The sequence below is a fragment of the Drosophila tropicalis genome, unplaced genomic scaffold (assembly GCF_018151085.1).
Source record: "Drosophila tropicalis isolate 14030-0801.00 unplaced genomic scaffold, ASM1815108v1 contig_859, whole genome shotgun sequence".
In the NCBI taxonomy this organism is placed as follows: domain Eukaryota; kingdom Metazoa; phylum Arthropoda; class Insecta; order Diptera; family Drosophilidae; genus Drosophila; species Drosophila tropicalis.
Window position 1 is genome coordinate 8,765,087 of NW_027173353.1, and position 20,469 is coordinate 8,785,555.

The window sequence follows — 20,469 nt, forward strand, 5'->3', positions numbered from 1 at the left end:
TATAGAAATGCCTTAAATTTCATGAGTTTAACAAAATAATCATTAGAAAAGTATTAAAAAGACGAAACCTTTTGCCTTGAAGGGAAATCAAAGTGGAACACGAAGTGAAACTGAAAAACTAAAGTCAACGGAAACGAAAGGAAAAAATTAAACAAGACGAACGAATTGAAATAAAAAATAAAAACAAATTTGTTTGTTTTTTGGTTTTTTAATTATAAATAACAATTGTATATTTTGTTTGTTTGTTTGTTGTTGTTGTTGCTGTTATTGTTGCGGTTCTTCATTATTATTTTTATGATTATTATTATTGTTGTTGTTGTTGTTGTTTGTTGTAATTGAATACTATATAAGTTAATTATTTAACTTGCCCAGGAACAAAACAAAATCGATTCGATTACAAATCGAAAATCATTTTGCCAATTCACTGCCAATTCTGTTTGTATTCATGATCTACATATATACATATATGTATATATATTGGATTGGATTTATTGTTTTCGAAAACGTTTCTTAAACTTCAGATCTCTGGACATGTGATTTGCATATTGCATATGTATTTGTTTTTTGTTTTATTTCTCTCATTGCAATATAATAGATAATAGATAGATAGAAGAATTCATTGTTTCTTCTCGCTTTTACATAAAATAGTACGAAATATTAGCAATAATTATACAATAATGGATAGTTGTTTTCTCATCATCATCGTCATCTTTCATTTTCTTCTTCGTGTTTTTAAAAATATCACTTAAAATTTAAATAATTTCCAGAACGCAACGAAATACATCGAGTATGTGTGTTTGTGTGTGTGGGTGTGTGGGTGTGTGTGTAGTACAAGAAGAAACAATAATAAACGTAATAAACATAAATTGTAATAAAGAATGCTCCAAAATATATTGCATTTCATCTTCCGCCTCTTTCTCTCTCTCTCTCTTTCTCTGTCTCTCATTCTTTCTTCATACCAACGCTTTTCCTTTTCTTTTCCTTGTTTTTGTATATGTATATTTTTTGTTTTTTTCTCTTTTGAAACTTATAGTTAATTAATTTTTTAATTAAAAAAAAACGAAATACAAATTGTGTGATAAAAATGTTAATAAAAACTCTTCTCTCGCATTATACAAAAATGGCCACCATTATGAATTTCATTCAAATCACGGCAAACAATTTCAAAGAAATTTGCTTTTATCCTCAACTTTCTCCATCATTATCATCATCAATTTCATGCGATTTCATTCCGATTATCCTCATCCTTGTGGTTTCTTATCAATCGGTTTACTTATGCATTTTCCATTTTCCAATTTCCAATCTTTCTTTGTTTTGTAATTTTCAAAATATTTTTTAAAGCTGCTGATTTGCTTAAGCTCCATGGGTATTTTGTCTGACTTTCTGTCCATCTCTTTGTCTTCGATTCTTGCCGCGTTTGTTTTTTGCTTTCCTTCTCACAATTTTCCCTTCCAATTTTCTATCGATTGCACTTGGCCTTCTGAACCAAAATTCTTGCCCTTACTTCGATTTTATATAGTTATGTATGCATTATTCAGTTTCTCTTTTATATATATATATATATATATATATATAGGTATATCATTTTTTGTTTTTTTTTTTTATGTTTATGCATATTCTAGTTTTGTTTTAGTTTTAGTTTGTACTTCCAATTTGGTTAAGAATTCCTTGTGTATTTTCATATCTTTTTTCATCTTTATATATATATATATATATGTGTGTCAATTTGATGGATCAGTTGATCCATCTGTTATCCTTTAGCTTTCTGGTTGTGACGTCATCATTGTCTATACCGTAATTTGAACAATTCACAATAGTTGCACAATGCAAAAAGTTTGTTTCATTAAATGTTAGATTTCTTTACAAATTAATTAATAGACGAATTGGTTTTTGTTTTTCTTGTTTCTTGTGATGATAACTTAACAAATTAGTTGAAATAAATTTGAACATATTTCAATAAACGATAATAATAAAAAATTGTTTGTTTTTCACATAAAAATGTTCAACTCTTGGCTCCAAAAAAAATATTAGTTTTCAGTTTATTAGATGTTTAATTTTGAATTTCAAATTTTGTTTCCTTTTGTTTTGTTTGTCATTTTACTGTTTGCATTTCGTTTTACTGTGGATTGTTATCCCCTTGCCATTATCATTTTCATTTACTACATTTAAGTTTCTATATTTTACATATTTTGTGGTTTTGGGTGGTTAATGTGAATTATCATTATTAGGGGGGAGTGGACTGCGGGAGAATTGTTCTATAGATGCATGTGTCTTTAGGTGGTGGAGTGGGTGGGTGTGGGGTGTGGTTGTGGTTGTATGTGGCGCTTAATTACCTATAATATTTTCTCATTTAGTTTTGTGTTGTTCAACTATTGCCATTTTGTATGCATATGAAATAGATTAATACTTAACTCTTAGCGTTTTTTTTTTATTTCATATCTTTTCGTCGTTATTTCTGTTTATTCTGTTTTATTTAACACACACATACAAATTGATTTTGAACGGTATTTTTGCAAGTAATTAACTATTTTTTTTTTACGTTTTTTTCTGTTGTTGTTTTTGTTACATTATTATGTTTTATTGTTTTTCGCTTTTTGTCTATAATATGTAGAGATGTAACGCAATTGAATATTTCATTTAGATATCTTTAGATTTGTTTCTGTTCAGTTTTTTTTTTTTTTCGTTATCATTTTTGATTTGATTTGTTTGTTTGTTGGTTTTCTTTTTTAGAGCAAGAAGTTAAACAAAAATTGCACTTAATACTATGAAAAAATTTACTAGATTTTCTTAAAACTAAAAAAAAATCAAATGTATATTTGCTTTATATATATGTATATATATATATATATATATATATATTATTTTATATATATATGTGTTTGTTTGTTTTTGTTTTCTTGTTGTTTTTTTTTTTGTGATTTTTTGCAGTTTTGCTTTTTTTCGGTTTGGTTTTTATATAAAAAGAATTGCCCGGCCAAACAAATTGTTGGTAACAACAATTTCGTTTGTTTTTTTTGTTTTGTTTTTTGTTTTTAACATAAGAATTAACAAAGTCATTTTTTTAAAATAAATATGTATGTATATAATCATAGATCTGTAATTATTATTATTATTATTATTTATTAATTATTATTGTAGATTGCAAATGTTGCCCAGCGCAAATGTTTCCTGCAACATTTGCACGGCAGTTGGCAACACCGGCGCAACAACAAAGAGATACCGTTACGTTTTTTTTTTAACCTTAATATTTTTGCTGTTTTTTTTTTTACCATTTTTAGTTTTTACTTTTGTTTAAGGTGCATAGTTAATGCAGAGTAAATAAGAAGAGACCATTTTTCATTTGCATTTGCGTTTGCATTTGTTTTTTTGTTTTTGTTTTTGTTTTGTCGCGGCCAACAAGAACAACAATCGAACTTTGTGTCTGTATATATACATACATATATATGTTTGTATAATTATATACATATATATATATTATTTTGTGTGGTGGGAATCTGCATTTAGCCCTGCATGAGCACTGCCTGACTTTGGCTATGATTTTGTTGCTGTTGTTGCTGCTGCTGCTGCTGTTGTTGTTGCTGCTGTTGATTGGCAGCTGCTCGACTCCAAGCCAACAGTCCATTGGCAGCAGCCACAACTTGCTCCTCATTGTCCGCAGTGTTGCTTATGGGGGGCGTGGTGGCGGGCGTCGGTGTGGTTGTCAGTGTCGGAGTCGATACCTGTGGTGCCACGATTACCGAGGTGGCCACACTGCGTATACGCACTGGGCGATTGCTTATCGCATTGCTCAATGCATATGCGCGATTTGTCTTTATAGTCAAAGAGGCGGGCAATTGCTTACCGGCGGCAACCTCGGCAGCTAATCTCACCACAGTTGTAGTCAATTTAGCTCCCGATCCACCTGATGATGATGCGGCTGTTGTTGCTGCTGCTGCTGCTGCTGTTGGTGTTACTGTCGATGTTGTTGCTGTTGTTGTTGTTGCCGCCGCTCCTGCTGCTGCCTTAGACAGACACGATGACGCCGACTGATTGGTGGTGGCCTCTGTCGACGATTTCTGTCGCTTTCAGTCGCCGAAGCGGCTGCAAGCCTTCTTCCATCGGCATTGGGTGCACCATTGATCGCGCCGCTCCATGCCGTACACTTTGCGGCACTTTTTGTTTTCGCCGCGGGTACGGCGATTCGGTGAGTTGGGCGTATGCTTGGCTACCGCCTGTTGAACGGCCACATGTTGCAGCGATATGTTGCTGGCGTTGGCATTGCTGTTGGTATTGGTATTGGCAACCAGGTTGCTGGCAGTTGTTGTCTGTTGCTGGCCACGCACATGATGTTGATGTTGGTGCTGATGTTGATTGTGGTGCGGCTGCTGCTGCTGCGTTGGTTGATAGTTGGCCGTGATAGTGACACTAGACAGGTGTTGTTGTTGTTGTTGTTGTTGTTGCTGCTGCTGCTGCTGCTGTTGGTGGTGGTGATTGTTGCTGTGTTGCTGCTGGCTGTGATGTGCCGTTACCGTGACATTCTGTTGCGACAGCTGCTGAAGCATATTGTTGGCACTGCTATTGCTGTGGATTATCGGGCTGCTGCTGTTGCTGCCACTGATACTGCTACTACCGCTACCGCTACCCCCGCTGCCGGCGTAATTGTGATGATTGTGATGCTGGACGTACGTCTGTGGTGGATATGGCGCTACCGAGTGGGACGGACGAGACGACGACTGGCGTGGATGCTTGTTGAGCGTGGATGACGCTGTCACAGTGATGGCCGAGCCGGACGATGACCATTGATGGGTGCGGTGGGCCAGCGGCGATGTCGGAATACAGCTGGTATTGTTATTTTGCAACTGATGTTGCTGATGGGAGCTAATGATGTGAGGTGCGCCCCGGCTGCTGTTAGTGTTGATGTTGTTGTGATGTAACGGCAGTTGTTGCTGTTGATGTGATAGGTGCAAAGCACGCCCTTGTCTGTAACAGATACGAGAATTATGACATACTGAAATGCAAGGCAATTGTATTGCTCAGTTTACTTACTTGAAGTTGCCAACGATTTGATTTTGGTATTCTGGGTCTTCGGTTGGCGGACGCGCCATATCCCTGTGGCTGAGAGTGGGTTCTGGGGCTAGACTAGGCGTAGTTTTCACCAACTCATCGTCGTCATCGTCTTCTGTGTAATAGAATTCCTCCTCGTGCTCATTTTCACTGCAGGAGTCACAGTCTCCCGATCGTCTGGCCTTTTTGCTATAAGAAAAAGGTCTCCAATTAATTTCAAATAAAAAACCACTCACATTAATAACAAAAGTAAAAACAAAATAAGCCACAGACCAATTAAATTGAAGTTGGAAAAGTCTTAAGAAAAGCTCAAAAAAATAATTTCTGAATTTCAATCCGAGAATGGCGCCAAACAGACTGAAAATAACCTTTGGTAAGTATCGATTAATTACTTCCGAATGGCAGCTATCGATACCTTATCGATAGAGTTGTACTCATTGGCGATTGCTAGTGATGGGCGATGCGTCGATATGGCCATTTATATTTTGCCCATCTCTATCGCACATTTGCAAAAAACGACACCCACGCACGTTCGCCAAATCAATATCAAAATCATTTAAATTTAAATTTATTGATTTTGAATATAAGAAACGCGCGTTTCCACAAGTCACCTTTCCCCCGTTTACTTCTTGCGCAACGCTCTTTCACTCCAGTTCAAACAAAGCAAGTCGTGGAAAATTTTAGTCGCCGCCAGCAAAAAAGAAGAAAAATTTGCGCGTCTGTCTCTGGCTGTGTTTGTGTGTGTGTGTGTGTGTGTGTGTCTGTGTGTATTGAACGGCCTACATTGTCAATTAACAAAAAGCATTGTGATTTTTTGAGAACTTCCGCATCCTTAAACAACATAAAACATGTCCTCTTCACGAGTCAACGATGAGCCGCATAAATTGTCCGCCACTGCCGCCGCCCTCTGCCCACTGAGCAACTGCCAATTTAGCGGAGTCGTAATCAGCCAAATAGCGGACGAACAAAGGCTGGAATTCACCAACAAATATAAGGGCAGCTGCACCCTGCTCTGTAGCTACGATTCTCAGGGAGTTGTCCTAAGAATTGTCTTAGGTGGGTTGCCAAGGAGATTTTACTTATTAATTTTTTTTATTAATTTATTTCTGACTTTGTTTTGCAGACAACGATCATAGTCATGTGCTCAAGGAGTACATGATAGCGGCGGATACGGATGCAGCCCAAATGGGCAAACGAAGCTATGCCGTCTCCTTGGAGTCGGATAATCTAGTTTTGAGATTTGCTAGCGAACAAGATCAGCAGCTGTTCCGCAAGGTGGTCGAGAATGTGAAGCATCTTAGGCCGAAGTCCGTGTTCTCCCAACGTACTGAGGAATCATCTGCCTCGCAGTATTTCCAGTTCTATGGCTACCTCAGTCAGCAGCAGAACATGATGCAGGACTATGTGAGAACGAGCACCTATCAGAGAGCTATTTTGGGGAACGCTATCGATTTCCAGGTTAATTCACTGACTTAATTATTTGAGTGTGTTGGATTTCACCTTTTCTTTTTTTGAACAGGACAAAATAATTCTGGATGTGGGGGGCTGGTTCGGGCATACTGTCCTTTTTTGCCGTGCAGGCAGGAGCAGCCAAAGTATACGCTATCGAAGCTTCCAATATGGCTCAATATGCTCAGCAGCTGGTTGAGTCGAACAATGTGCAGCACAAGATCTCTGTGATACCCGGCAAGATAGAAGAGATTGAGTTACCAGAAAAAGTGGATGTTATCATATCAGAGCCTATGGGCTATATGCTGTACAATGAGCGTATGTTGGAGACGTATTTACATGCTCGAAAGTGGCTCAAGCCACAGGGCAAGATGTATCCAACACATGGGGATTTACACATTGCGCCATTCTCGGATGAGTCGCTCTACTCTGAGCAGTACAATAAGGCTAACTTCTGGTATCAATCGGCCTTCCATGGTGTGGATCTGACCACGTTGCACAAGGAAGGCATGAAGGAGTATTTCCGTCAGCCCATAGTGGACACCTTTGATATACGCATATGTATGGCAAAGTCAGTGAGACATGTTTGTGATTTCCTTAATGACAAGGAAGATGATTTGCATAAGATTGGTGAGTGCTCGATATGATCAAATGAAATGACTAAGGAATACTAAGTTTTAATCCGTTTTTAGATATCCCTCTGCAGTTCCATATCTTGCAAACAGGCATCTGTCATGGGTTAGCCTTTTGGTTCGATGTAGAGTTCAGTGGCTCTAGCCAAAACGTGTGGTTATCCACTTCACCCACTGCACCACTGACACACTGGTATCAAGTGCGTTGTCTACTGCCGATGCCAATTTTCATCAAGCAGGGACAGACTTTGACTGGCCGTGTGCTCTTGGAGGCCAATCGTCGTCAATCGTACGATGTGACAATTGATTTGCACATTGAGGGCACTTTAATATCCTCCAGCAACACATTGGACTTGAAGAATCCGTATTTTCGGTACACGGGGGCTCCGGTGCAGGCGCCGCCGGGAACCAGTACGCAGAGCCCGTCGGAGCAGTACTGGACTCAAATGGATACGCAGGGCACGCGTAATAGTAAGTCATGGGATTGAATCTTGCTCAACTATCTGATCGAATCACCGGGTTTATTCATAACTCCTCTCTAGCTACTGGCATGCTCAATGGCGGTCTCAGCGTTAATGGCATTGGCGATGGAGGCATGGATATCACCCACGGACTCATCCATCCACACTAAAGACTACACATTGGAAATGGTGGTAAAGCATAAGCTTAATGGAAATTTGCCTGCATCGAGCGATTAATTGGTTTTACTTTCTCCTTTTTTTATTATTATCATTTTGTCCCTAAAAATGTTTTATAGTTTAGATTTTTTTATATTTATTTATTCAACGATTGTATATTATTTGTTTAAGTTTAAATATCCCTCTCAACGTCAACCTCAAACTTAGCCGTCGAAATTGTACTTTAAACGATTTCGTTAAACAATAATTTAATACAGCAACAAAAAAAAAAAAAAAAAAAAACAATCAAGAAACCAGCAGACTAATATTGTAGTTGTAGTAGGAAAACCATACACACACAAATACACAAAACACAACACACGAGTACATAAAAGCGCAGCATAAATTCTAAGCATAATCTAATTTTAGCTACTAGCATTAGTATTTTAAAACATATATGTAAAATGTAATAAAGAATATCTAATCAAGGTCCCTAAGAAAGAAAAAGAACTGCAGCTTCAGGAAGTCCCTTAGTTAATGCCAATTGCAGCTTTGAACAAAAAAAAAAAAAAAAAAACAAACAAACAAACAAAACCGAAAACGAAATAATACGAAATGATCATCCAGATAGGAATAGAAGTAGCAAGCCAACAAATAATTATGTATATGTATGTTGTTACTTCTATATTATTACGATTATGATTATTATATTTAATATTAATGCTATAATTATGATTGTGTGTACCTCCAGAACTAGTTTCAATTTATTTTACTACCAAGTAGAGCTACAACAAGAAAACGCCATTCAAATTTTGATTTTATATCTTTGTGCCGATTTGAAAGGCATTTGAGCTTTAACCGAACACAAAAATTCATTCTACTCAAAATTTATCCCAAATTTAAAAAGAAAAGAAATTAGCTTTTGTTTTTTCTAGAATAATTTTTGGCTGGAATCTTGTTGTTTCCCCTAGATCATATGATTTGGAATTCGGACTCGCATTAACTAAAAAGTATATATATTTTGAATGGAAAGATATAGAGTCGCATTGCTGTGTCGACAGATCTGCAAAAATGCATTTTTTAGCTTTTTTTTAATATATGAAATTAAACAAATTGCTCATAGAATTTAGTTATTAAGCTATAATTATTTATAAATTATTCAATCCGAGAGATTATAATGCAAACAAACAAAAAGAAAAACATACATATACATATATTTTATAGGTATATATATTATAAACCAATTCTCCTATATTTCCATTAAGTTTAGATCCTTAAACCATAGATGCTAGCCTGCCACAAAAACACAAACACAGACATATACACATATATATATATATAGAGATATATACAGCATAAACCTTTATACCTATATATACAATATATAGATTCCTGCGCATCTAATATATGTGTACTGTACTTCTATTTAGTGTAGTAGTCGAGCTGTTTGTTTGCCAGGAAGAACAACAATAACAACCACACCACCAACACATACTATATACGTACATTACTTTACATATATACACACAACTATATATATATATATATATATATACGAGAAAAGAGAACAACAAATTGCGAAAGCGAAAAAAAAAAAAAAAAGTAATACCAAGAGCAAAAACTAAAAACAAATGCCTTTCATTTTGTCGCTTGGCGCTGCACTCGATTTACATAGGAAACAAGATTCACAAGTGGATCGAGTGCGGGTGGGCGTTTAAGACCTTGGCCTCAAAAGTGCAACAGAATGTGCCACGCCTCCTACTTTGCCCACACTTAAACACATGCAGGTGCGTCAAGTAATCTGCGCTTCTCTCTCTCTCGGTCGGTTGGTCGGTTGGCGTGTGTTTGTGACCTGGTTACTACTTATGTACAAGTGTTCTAGATTTCAGTCAAAGCTCAATTGCTTTGACACAGTGCGAATGAAGTGCAACAGCGGCTGGGCTCATATAATTCGCTCATTGTGTTTCAAGGAAACTCTGGAAAATCAACTGAGGGAGGGGCTGGAGGATGCTTTATGCCTATTATGCTGATATGAAATCAAGGTTGACATCTATTCTGATAACGAGATGTGGCGTAGGCGACAACTAAACTAATTTTATCCTAATCAAACTCAAAAATTTTGAACTGATAAACAAGAGAACTATCGAAGATATGCAAACGACACTAAGTTGCTTTTGTCTAAAGCAAATGTATTTTACCCCACTGTAAGCTAGTGACGTGATATAAATTTCATATTGTCTTGTTGTTGTTGCTGGGCCAGGCTAAGTCAAGGTTCTGGTTGAATGCTGATGATTGCCAGCGACGATTTGTGGGCTTCACTTGGTGTATTTTGTGTAAGGAATTGTTTTCTCGACTTACCCCAAATGTTTGTTCCTAACGTGAACTTCGATTTTTGCTTGTGTGTGCTCCACAAAATGGCAACCTTTCCAGGTACAACGGAATTTCTTTGACTGCAATGAGATTGAAAGAGAAGGAAAAATATATTAATAACCGAGTTTCAATTATGTGACAGGGCGACCAAAAAGAGAGTTGGATGGGACTTTGCTGTGGCGTACTTGTCTTTGGCAGGGATTCGCTTGCAGCAAGGAACACATGGAGATGGGAGTCGGCGTCAAGGATTGTGAGTGCCGTTCCGGACTGGCTTCACTATCACTGGCGGCGCCATAGCTCCTCTCATCATAGTCGTTGCGTTCCACATAGTAATTTAGCGCCATTGTGTGCATGTTGCTCGAAGGAGTATTTGGACAGGAGCACTCGCGTCTATCAACCGGTGCCGGCCCGGTGCAAAATGCGACTGTGTTGGTGCCACGGACAATGGCAATGCAACTGGCTGTGCATTGTGGCGCGCGCGCACGAGCCGAGCCGTCCATGCCATGCCATCCCGGCTGCACTGATAACAGCTCCGGCTTCGTTGGTACGTCCTTGTAAAGAAGCCGAATCGTTGTGTCCCAAATTGCATTGGCTCTCGGCTATTTACTGGGTCACCTTGTGGTCTATACCCCCAGCCAATACTCTCTCCCGACAGCACTTGGTGCTCTTGCCTTGACATGCTTTTCTTTCGTTTTTTTTTTGGTTGTTGTTGTTTTTTGCAAGTTTTATGCGGCGGGCGCCTGCATTTATGCTGCTGCGCTTTATGTTGAAGGTTAGATTGGCAGAGCAAAGCTGTTGACCCAGTTTTGAGGCAGCATGCCCCCTTCCACATAATGTGCCACAGTTTTCGGGGTACACACTCTGCAAACAAACGCGATGCCCGTTTGTGTCCTTGTGCCTTGTGCGGTGCACAAACTGAAAATTCAATTTTCGGTATTCGTTTTTGGCCTTGCGGCGGCCTAAATGATTAACGATTTGTTTACAACTTTTCCCACACCCACACCAGAGAGAGAGCGAAAGAGAAAGAGAGGGCTAGGGCAGGGTCACTTTCTTTGTTGAGGCATAAGCGTTTATGTCATAATTACGATAAGTACTCGAAATGCAGCACTTTACAGTAAGAGAGACCATTTAGTTATGTATTGAATTCGAATTCTATACATACTTGAGTTGGACTAAAAAAACTATTCAGTATAAAACTGCTAAGTATCTTCATACAATTAACCACTTTGAATTCTCAATTTTCTCATGCTTTTAAGTAGAATAAACAAAGTTGGTTCTTTTGCCTACTTTTGGGGGTTAGTTTTGAGTAAGCTCTCCACTTGGAATTCATAGTTCTGTGAATTATTTCCAACTACTTGAGAGGGTTGAATTATTTGAACCGTTTTGATAATATTGAAGAAGAGCGATAATCCAAAGTTTTAACCTTTTGAATACATAAATTTTCACATTTTCCAAATGATGGCATCAAGTATATAAATTTCCCAACCTAAAGAGCTTGAAAAATTCAAGTTGTGTGTCTGACGGAAAACGGGAAAGCTGCTGTGTACCGCAACATAATCATAAACATAAATAACTTGCGCTACTTAAGCGGCGTAAATTGTTAACGCACGTGGTTGCCGCACACGGAAAATAGAGTGTATATATGCGAATGTGTGTGTGCGTGTGTGGGTGTGTGGGTGTGGCAAAGCATTAACTGCCCCTCCATGGCCATGGGCGGGAGTGTAGCATTCCCGGACTCTACTATACACAGTTTTCGTTTTAACTTTGTGCAATTAGTGGGAGACCATAATTCGTTTGCGGCCAGCGAACTGAGGCAGGATATGGGGCATATCCTGAGCCATAAATACATATACATAGATATATAAACACACACACAGTCGCACAGACATATATAGGCAAGAATTGTTGCCATTTGGGCCAGATGTGTGTGTCAGTTAAGCATTTGTTTGCTGTTTGCTTTTGTTGTTGTTGACTTAGCTATTTGCAGTTTTTGAAATTTGTGACCCGCATATTAATATGCAGTGCTAATGTATATGTATATATACGTGTGTGTGTGTGTGTGTGCTTGCGTGTCCTCAAATTGGTTTATTAATGTCCCCATTTTGCTTTCGAGAGACTAAGCCAACAATTTGATTTCTTCATCTGGCGCAAGCTGCGTATACGCAATTTGCAAATGAAATTCAATTAATAAGCCGATGATGCTGATGCTATGCTGTACCAGAGAGTGGGGACTATCAATTTCGTTAATTTTCGACGGCAGGTAACTCAAATCGAAAAGTAAATTAAATCAGCTTAAGCTTTATATATGTATCTATATTTGTGTATATAAACTTTGCCTCCGTTGCTTTTCTGTTTGACTGTTAATTATCTGACTCTAATAAGGCTTTCAGTGGGATGGGTAAACAGGGCGGAGGCGGAGCAGTAAACGACGTTTGTCTACTAATGAAACAAAAACCATTTTTGCCATTTGCCGGCACAAAAACTCCAGCTGGCAGTGTCTACTACCCATTGCCCCCGTCCATGTCATCCCTCCAATGGGTAGTAGGAGGAATAATAATTCAACCCTGGTCTCCATTTTCCTACCGCACCATATACTGATTTGGCTCCGCACAGCAGGAACGTGAATGTGAATGGGCGGTCGGGCATAACATGAATCTTCTTTAAGGTACTTTTACTGCAAAAGAATGAAACGCAAAAAGGGAGCCAGAGAGAAACACCAAGAGAGAGAGAGAGAGAGATAGAAAGCGTGATTTGCCTTTTGCTCTGACCTTTTTTCTTGTTTTTCCTTTTTGCAGTTGTCAATTTTAGCTGAGTGCCAGCATTTTGACTTGCTCTAGATCCAGGCATAATGCTGAGCTCGGTTGGATTATCCCCAGACTTTAATGAAGCTGTCTCTGAGCTTGGTTGAATTTCAGTTATTCGATTCATATGTACACATATTGAACAGGCTGCATTTTGAGACTAATTGATTAAGATATACACGCAGTGAGTATCAAATAACATGAAGTGCCATTTCCTTGTACAGTTCTTCTTCTTCGTCTTCCTCGTTTTCTGGACCCCAAAAAAGCATTTTACTTTATTGGTACGATATCAGTTGTCTACGTTGGCCATACAATTTCCTATTGCTTTTCCATTCAATGAAAATTTACTTGACACACACACACACACAGGCATATATGTACATACACCCACACAAATATACTGGGGAAACACGGACAAGCTACGTGAGTTGTATAAATAAAAAGTTTCTCTCTCTCTCTCTGCTTTTCCGGGTTTTTGCGTCTTGCGGCGGGCGGCAAGCATAAACAACCCCAAACCCTCAAAAAAAAAAAATACGTATCAAGCCAAAAATATAAACCGAAATTGAAAACGAAACCAGAACAGCTGTGGAAGGACAGACGCGAAATTGGGTCAATTGTATATATAGTATACAGAGTTCTTATGTACATACATATTCATGTATGTATGTGTCCCTGTCCCTGTCCCTGCCACATGAAAACGTCATCGAAAGAGAGTTAACTGTTAACTTGCGAACAACTAAATTGGGCCAAAAAGAGCGGCTATGCCTTAACAGTGACAGAGAGAGTAGAGAAGAGAGCGAGAGAGTTTCGGACAGAGAGAGAGTACGCCTGGAAGTATGTTTATTATGCTTTCTGTTAACTTATAAATTGGGTCAATGGAACTTTATTATGTTGGTTCTCCTGCTCCTGCTGGGTGAGCTTTCCCACTCTTTCCACTTTTTTCCCCTTTGTGGCTGCAAAATAGAGCGGAAGCATAAATTATTGACTTTGTCCAAAAATAGCACAATTTCAACATGAGCATGACTCTTGCCTGTGACTGTGGCTTGATTTTGGCTTAATAATAAACCAAAAAGGTTTACCTGGCACTTACGGCCATATGCAAACGTCTCTAATAGGACTTAATTTTTGGCAAATTCAAATGGCACCCACATGGCCATCGTTTATACTTTACTTCAACACTTGCGTGCCATTAAAGTCAGGCCAGCACAAAAGTAGGCAACGAATCGCAGAGTACCTCAACATCATCGTCATCTTCCTTTCCATCTGCTGTTTACCTCAGTCGGCCAGCTAGGGGAGGCTGAGGAAAGAATATACTTATACTTTTTTTCCTTTTGCCCCATTAAAGCTGCTTAAGTGCGTCATGGCAATTTTCACTGAACAGGAAAAAAGTTTGAGGAAAACTTGCAATTGATTGCGTCGCCTTCCCCTACCGCTGTCTCTCTCTCGACTTTATTTTATCTTGGAATCCAATTTTGAGCAGTTGATGATGGAAAAGTTGTTGCCATGTTTCGATTTGCATGTGGGTTGCCCAATCCCCTCTTACTCTGCATGTATTTATTTTCCTCATTTTCTTTTTTTTTTGGTAAGTTCTTATCATGGTTGCCAACAGACAGCAATGACAGTGGTAAAAGCAAATGAAAATTGGGTCACATCAGTTAAGTAAAAAAAAAAAAAAGGGGGAAAAGAGAAATAGAGATTGAGAGGAACAGAAAGCAGGACACAATGAAATGAGGTGGAGAAAAGGAAAAGTTCTATTTGATATGAATTTGATTTTTAGCAAGAGAGAAATGTGTAAATGTGATTACCTCAATGTTGTTTTGCTTAAAACTTAATTTGATGGCGCATAAATAAACACACACACACTCACAGAGACAGGGATAGACAGTGACAAACTGTCATAAATATATATCCCATCTATGTGTATTTGAGTGTCCGTCTGTGTGTAAATTCGTATATGCATAACTGATGTGACAAACACACGCGAAATTGTCATTGCCATTTTTTTGTTGGATGGAGAAGAGGGTGGCTTATATATAGCATACACATTTATGTGATTGAGCATGTGGATGATGATGTTGCCACACACACACACACACACAAAACGTTTCCATGTGAATTCGTGGTTGAGTATTCATTCACGGAATGACAATGGTAAACCGACTTTGACTTGCCAAAAATTGGCAGACATCATACACACATACAACTTAAGGGCTTACAAAAACTCATATGGAAAATTTATGCAAAAAGTTTGAAGAAATAATGCCAAACGAAAACCCAAAAGGGAAATGGAAACACAACGGAAATGTAGCCCTTAAAAGTAGGCAACAGCAAACGAATTAGCGTTCACTCCATTAATTTACATGAACTTATTAAAAAAAAAAAAAAAGAAAAAATAAACACAACAAAATTAAGGGAAAATTGCCTAATTAAGACAAAGAAGAGAAACCGGTCTCAGGATACCTGGTCACTGGCTGGACATGATGTCCATTTGCCAGACAAACTCACATCCTTTTTGCCCTTTGCTAATACCGTACATACCGTATATGTACATGTGAGTGTGTGTGCGTGTGTGTGTCTGATAGCAAGCGTTGACAATATCCATCCACGCTCAATTTACTCCAACATTTACCCTCTCCCGTATCCCTCATCACACAAAGCAAAGGGGGTGGCGGGTGTCTCTCGCATAAAATTGCTTATCAGTGGAAAATGCTTGAATTACTTAAAAGGCAAGCTTTAGCCACAACCGCAGGTTCAACCCTAACTCCCTTGTCTGTCATCTCATCTCAATCCCTCACTCTCTCTCTCTCTCTCTCTCTGTCATCCCCATCCAAACTCTCACTGAAACAGTTTCTGTGCTTATCAATGCCCATTGTCACATCTAAGTAACAAACAACAACAAAAATGTTGCCTCAACTTGCCGCACAAAATCCAATTATGACATAAAAATTTTCGTAAATTGTAAAATGTAAATTTTAGCTCAACACTTTTCAACCAAAAATTGCTTAGAGAAAGGTGTGGGTGGGGGGTTTTGACAGATAAGAAAGGACTGCAAAATTATTATTTGACACACGTAAATTTTGTGTGGGTGATAATAAAATTTGTGTGCCTGGTCCGCCTTTGAGTCCCGTTTGCCTCTCTGCCATTGACTTTTATTGCTGCGGTAATTGCCAAATGGAGCTTGAATGAACCCCAACAGTAAACAAGCTATCGGTTGACGTAGCAAGGATAAGCCGGGTACGGGAATCCAACTATTCGTTCTGGACTAACCCCAAAAGTAATTGGCTTATAATAAAATGTCAAATTGTGTGACATGAGTAACATTTCTTTGCACTTGCTTAAGTGGCAGGCTAGGGACAGAAAAAGGAAACCGCAATGCATGACTGTACAGTATACACTCTCATTATGTGTGTGTGTGTGTGTGTGTGTGTGTGTGGGAGCCAGGCTGTCAGCTCATCTATTTTCATTTAAGCTGCAACTGGGGACAACTTGCCTGAGCTAGGGCTTCACTTGTCTGTGGCCTGACCCGCATTCGCCACCCCGTATCTCGCATTTGACCCAGAATGCAAGTTCCGTAGTAAGACAAGCATTCCAGTAACTGGGTCACAACAACAGCCTGAAACTGTTGATAAAGCGAGAGATACACTTTGAGCCCCAACGACCTTGTAAACTGCAATTGCAAAGCTTCCCTTTTTCCCCATACATATACATGCGAAAATTTTCATCAAGGCCTGCGAGTATACATATTGCAGTAACTGTACTTGCCAAAGTTATGCTGCCTGCCAGAACAGTGGATAGAATGGGCAGAGGGGCTGGCTGTGGAGGCAGAAGTAAACCAGGTCAAGCGTAGGCAACTACCAAACATACATATATAAGAGATTTATGCTGAAGCTGTGGGAAACATACGCTTGACTTTCATTTGAAGGGCTCTTCGTCGTTTTTTATTTGGACAAAATAGCTTCTTAATAATCCCCAACTCCATTTGCTATTTGCCATCGCCAGAGCCATTCTAAATTGCCTTTAAGGTCTGTGCCAGAGAATATTTCAAGTTACATTTTCTCTCCTAAGGTCTCCTGAGGCACATTTCAATTTAGAGCTCGAAGGCAAACGCATCAACAAATACACGAACAGAGAGAGAGAGAGAAAGATCCATGCCTTTTTTTTTTGCTATTGCTAAAGGTATGGGAAGAGAAACAGGGACATAGTCAGGATCGGGGGAAATGAGATAAGGGACATGTGCCTGTGACAAGCTACCGGAAAAATGGTCGCATAATAATTTAAAAAAAAACACACACACACACACACAGACACAAACTAAGGACTATACAAAAAATGTAGCTACCACAGAGGTAAAAAACACGAAATATAAAAAATAATAATATTTTGTGAACGAAAATTGAGAAGCAAGACCAAAAACGTGACATGTCTATCACATAGCCAAAAAAGAAAAAGAAACAAACTGTTGGTTCATTTCATGAAAGCCTGTTTTAGGTATTAAAATATATGTATTTATGTTTGTATGTGTGTATACCTCTTCACTCGAACGAATGTCTTTAAAAATTCTATTTGACAAGACGGGGGAGTTGGGTCAATTGTTAAGCTGATTATGGCCGACAAAATTAGAACCTTTTAAAGCTACAAAATGTTGCAATACGCCAGACATGTGCAATATTATGGAGTTTTCCCTCATTTAATCCTCAAAAAGGAAGATGACATGTTTGTGAATGCCTCTTCGGAAATGGGTTAATGCCGACTTAGGCAAATACTCACTCAAAAGAAGAAAGCCGACAGAAAGAGTTGACTTAAAGTAAGCAAGCAAAAGACACGCACAAGTAATACAACATTTTCCTACATGTTTGCAATTTCAAAAAATATGTACAAGTTCCTCCCCTTTTTATTTGATACGGCCAAAAGGTATTGCTTTTTTATATATGAAAGTTTTGATTTACACAGCAAAAAGTGTGTGCAAGCCATAAAAAGTGCAATTGGCAAAGAGTTGCAACAGACGGCATGTTGCACAAACCGAAAGGGCACAACAGTATCTAAAACAATATGGAGAACTTTTCACACACACACACACACCCAAAGAGACCCCCCTACATATGGATACATTTACATATTGAAAGGCTGAAACTGAAAAAAATTTCAATTTCATTTTCATTGCACTTTGAAATTGCGCACGCACGAGAAGCAAAGAAAAAACGACTAAGCCAAAATATTGTGTAAAAAGAAATTTGAAGGAAAAACCAAGCAGGAAATACATTTTCTCGTTTTGCATTATAGATAATTTGGTTTCCATTTCCAAGTGATGAGGGGAGCAAACCCTTTTTTGTTTTCTAGATTTTGTCTGGGACTTAAATATTCAATTTGTTGCAGTTTGGCGAGCATAATCCTTATAGAAAACAGCTGCGTCACATCCTCTCCTTCACTTACAGATGGTTGAACAAATTTTCTGTTTTAGAGTTAAACTTTTTGCTGGCACAATTATCTAACTTTTCCGTTTTGGATGTGGCCAAGTGTCAGCGTGTTTAATTGCAAATGATAACGGGCCATGCTTAAAGTTTTTCATTTCTCTGTTTTTTGTTTTTTGTCCTTTTAATTTTCTTGCTGGCTGAGTGCTTCTGCATTTGACCCAATTTGTTGGATTTTTCATTATACTTGCGGCAAGCAGGAGAACAGCATCAAGGACTCGAGCGAAAGTGTCGCATTCTCTTGGTATTTTTTTTCCAGCAGTGCCTGCTCCGTTTGGCTTCCTTTCAGCATTGTACGTCTCGGGGACAAAAACTGCCACCAAATATGCGGCTTCTTTCCTCTTCCTGTTTAGATAAAAGTGCCAAATGCCGGAAGATTTTTAATTAGAATTTTCTTTTCGTTTATTCCTCCCCTAAGTAAAAGTACTGACGTATTTTCTGGCTCCCCCTTTTTTGTCTGTTGTTGTTTTTATGCTCTTCACATATTGACTCCAACAATAACCTCAAACTAACAAGGCGCCAAGTGTTGGCGGAGGAGGAGAAGCTCAGGGATTGCCTTCCCAACTTTCTTTTCAGAGTTCAAGTGAGAAAAAGAAAAAAAAAAGGGTAAGAACAATGCCAGGATCTCATCTTACTCCCCCTTCTCTATTTGGTTTCCTCTGTTCTTGCTGTGAACCCAAAAAATCATTAAAACAATTTAGCAGCTTAAAATGATTTTCATAATTTTTGCATAGCTTTTGTTGGCTTAACTTTTCGTCTGTTTTGACGGTTTGCCGCTTTCATCATTTCTCCGTTTTTTGTTTTCCCATTTTTGATTTGTTTTCCCTTGTAACTTAATACACAATTCCTAATTAATTCAATTTGCTTGTGGGGCGAATATTGTGCAATTGAAATTTAATACGTGAATCGAAAAGTTCGTGCTGGGCAAGAGACTGGTCAAAACCATGGTCATATCTGCTCCCAGTTGAGTAACAGGGCAAAAGTCTGATGTGGAGGCTTTAAGCGTTTCAATAACTGCTTAAACAATTTGACGATTGTTCGGCTTCTCTCCTGCAGGCAAAACTAAATGAAATACCGGTCAGAGAAGGCCAACAGCTGCCTTAGTTAAAACCATTTTGTTGGCGAGACTGACTAACTGACTGACTGCCTTACTGCCTGATAGACAACGTTTTGCTTGCCCTCCCCATGGCAATTTTCATAAATTTTTCAGCTTTCAACTGGCCAAATTTCCGCCTTTTTCGAAATGAAAGAAGAAGAAAAAAACACAGAATTGCTGCTGATGTAATGGCCTATGCAAACATTTCAGTTGAATGGCCAGGGACAGTGAAAAACAACCTGAGACTGCGAAACTGGACGCGGATAAATATACCGGTTAACGCGGCGTATGCGCAATAACAAAGAAAATGAAAACACTTGAACATCGAACTTAAATTGCCTTGGCTTTTTTCTTCTTACTTCCTTTTGGTTGAGTGGGCGATTTTCGTTCAATGTTTTTTCGTTTCGAAGTTTCTTTTCTTTTTGGGGGGCCTGCAGTGGGGTGAGGAGTCTTTGAATCCCGCCCATTGAACTGAAGTGTTGCTGTTTCTGCCATTGCTTAAGGGTTTGTTTTTTGTTTGGTCTAAAGGTTTTTACATTTTAATATTAACTTACAGAATTTTGAGGATTCTGGCCAGATTTGTTCAGCATGATAATGGAGTCATGTGATATAATGGTCCTCATGCCACTCACCTGGAAAATGTAAAAGAAAAATACAAAAAAAAAATTAGTTGTTTGTCACAAAGTGAATTCAAAAGTCAAAAGTATCTATGAATAAGACAGACAAGACAATTCGATTTGCTGTTGCCAGTTGTCGTTGCTGTTGTTTTCAGGGGGGGAGGTTTAAAAATCAATTTCCACAACCATTGATTTCGCCCGCTTTCGTCTATAAGCCCTGTGGCATAGAGAGGGGTTTGTCGGCATTGATCCACCGTGCTGTCATGGTTAAGTTCCAGGTATGCGGATTCAGAGCTTTTCGCCCACGCAGTTCGATATTTTTGATGGTATTTCCATTTTAGCTATTTGACATTTTTTCTTCTTCTATTTGCTTTGA

The 20,469-nt window shown here is 38.6% G+C and overlaps 2 protein-coding genes across 5 annotated transcripts in view; one reads left to right on the forward strand and one right to left on the reverse strand.

The window, feature by feature from the left end:
- Nucleotides 1–537: 537 nt before the first annotated feature.
- Nucleotides 538–20,469, reverse strand: part of Glut4EF (Glucose transporter 4 enhancer factor) — a 148,249-nt gene continuing 128,317 nt past the window's right edge. For 2 of the 4 annotated variants that reach the window (XM_068298005.1, XM_068298007.1), the window contains exons 5-8: nucleotides 20,031–20,108; nucleotides 10,100–10,191; nucleotides 5,026–5,232; nucleotides 538–4,959 (exon numbers count right to left, since the gene is read on the reverse strand). In XM_068298005.1, coding sequence (XP_068154106.1) covers nucleotides 4,065–4,959; nucleotides 5,026–5,232; nucleotides 10,100–10,191; nucleotides 20,031–20,108 — 1,272 coding nt within the window. In that variant the 3' untranslated portion in view covers nucleotides 538–4,064. Of the gene's footprint in view, nucleotides 4,960–5,025; nucleotides 5,233–5,316; nucleotides 5,401–5,458; nucleotides 5,821–10,099; nucleotides 10,192–20,030; nucleotides 20,109–20,469 lie in introns of those variants that run through there. The other 2 variants (XM_068298008.1, XM_068298006.1) reach the window with 2 other exon arrangements.
- Art4 (arginine methyltransferase 4) lies at nucleotides 5,519–8,251 on the forward strand. Its single transcript, XM_068298010.1, is given in 6 exon segments — nucleotides 5,519–6,099; nucleotides 6,167–6,501; nucleotides 6,563–6,583; nucleotides 6,585–7,122; nucleotides 7,185–7,595; nucleotides 7,667–8,251. Coding segments are annotated over 6 exon segments (1,602 nt in total). The 5' UTR covers nucleotides 5,519–5,891; the 3' UTR covers nucleotides 7,756–8,251.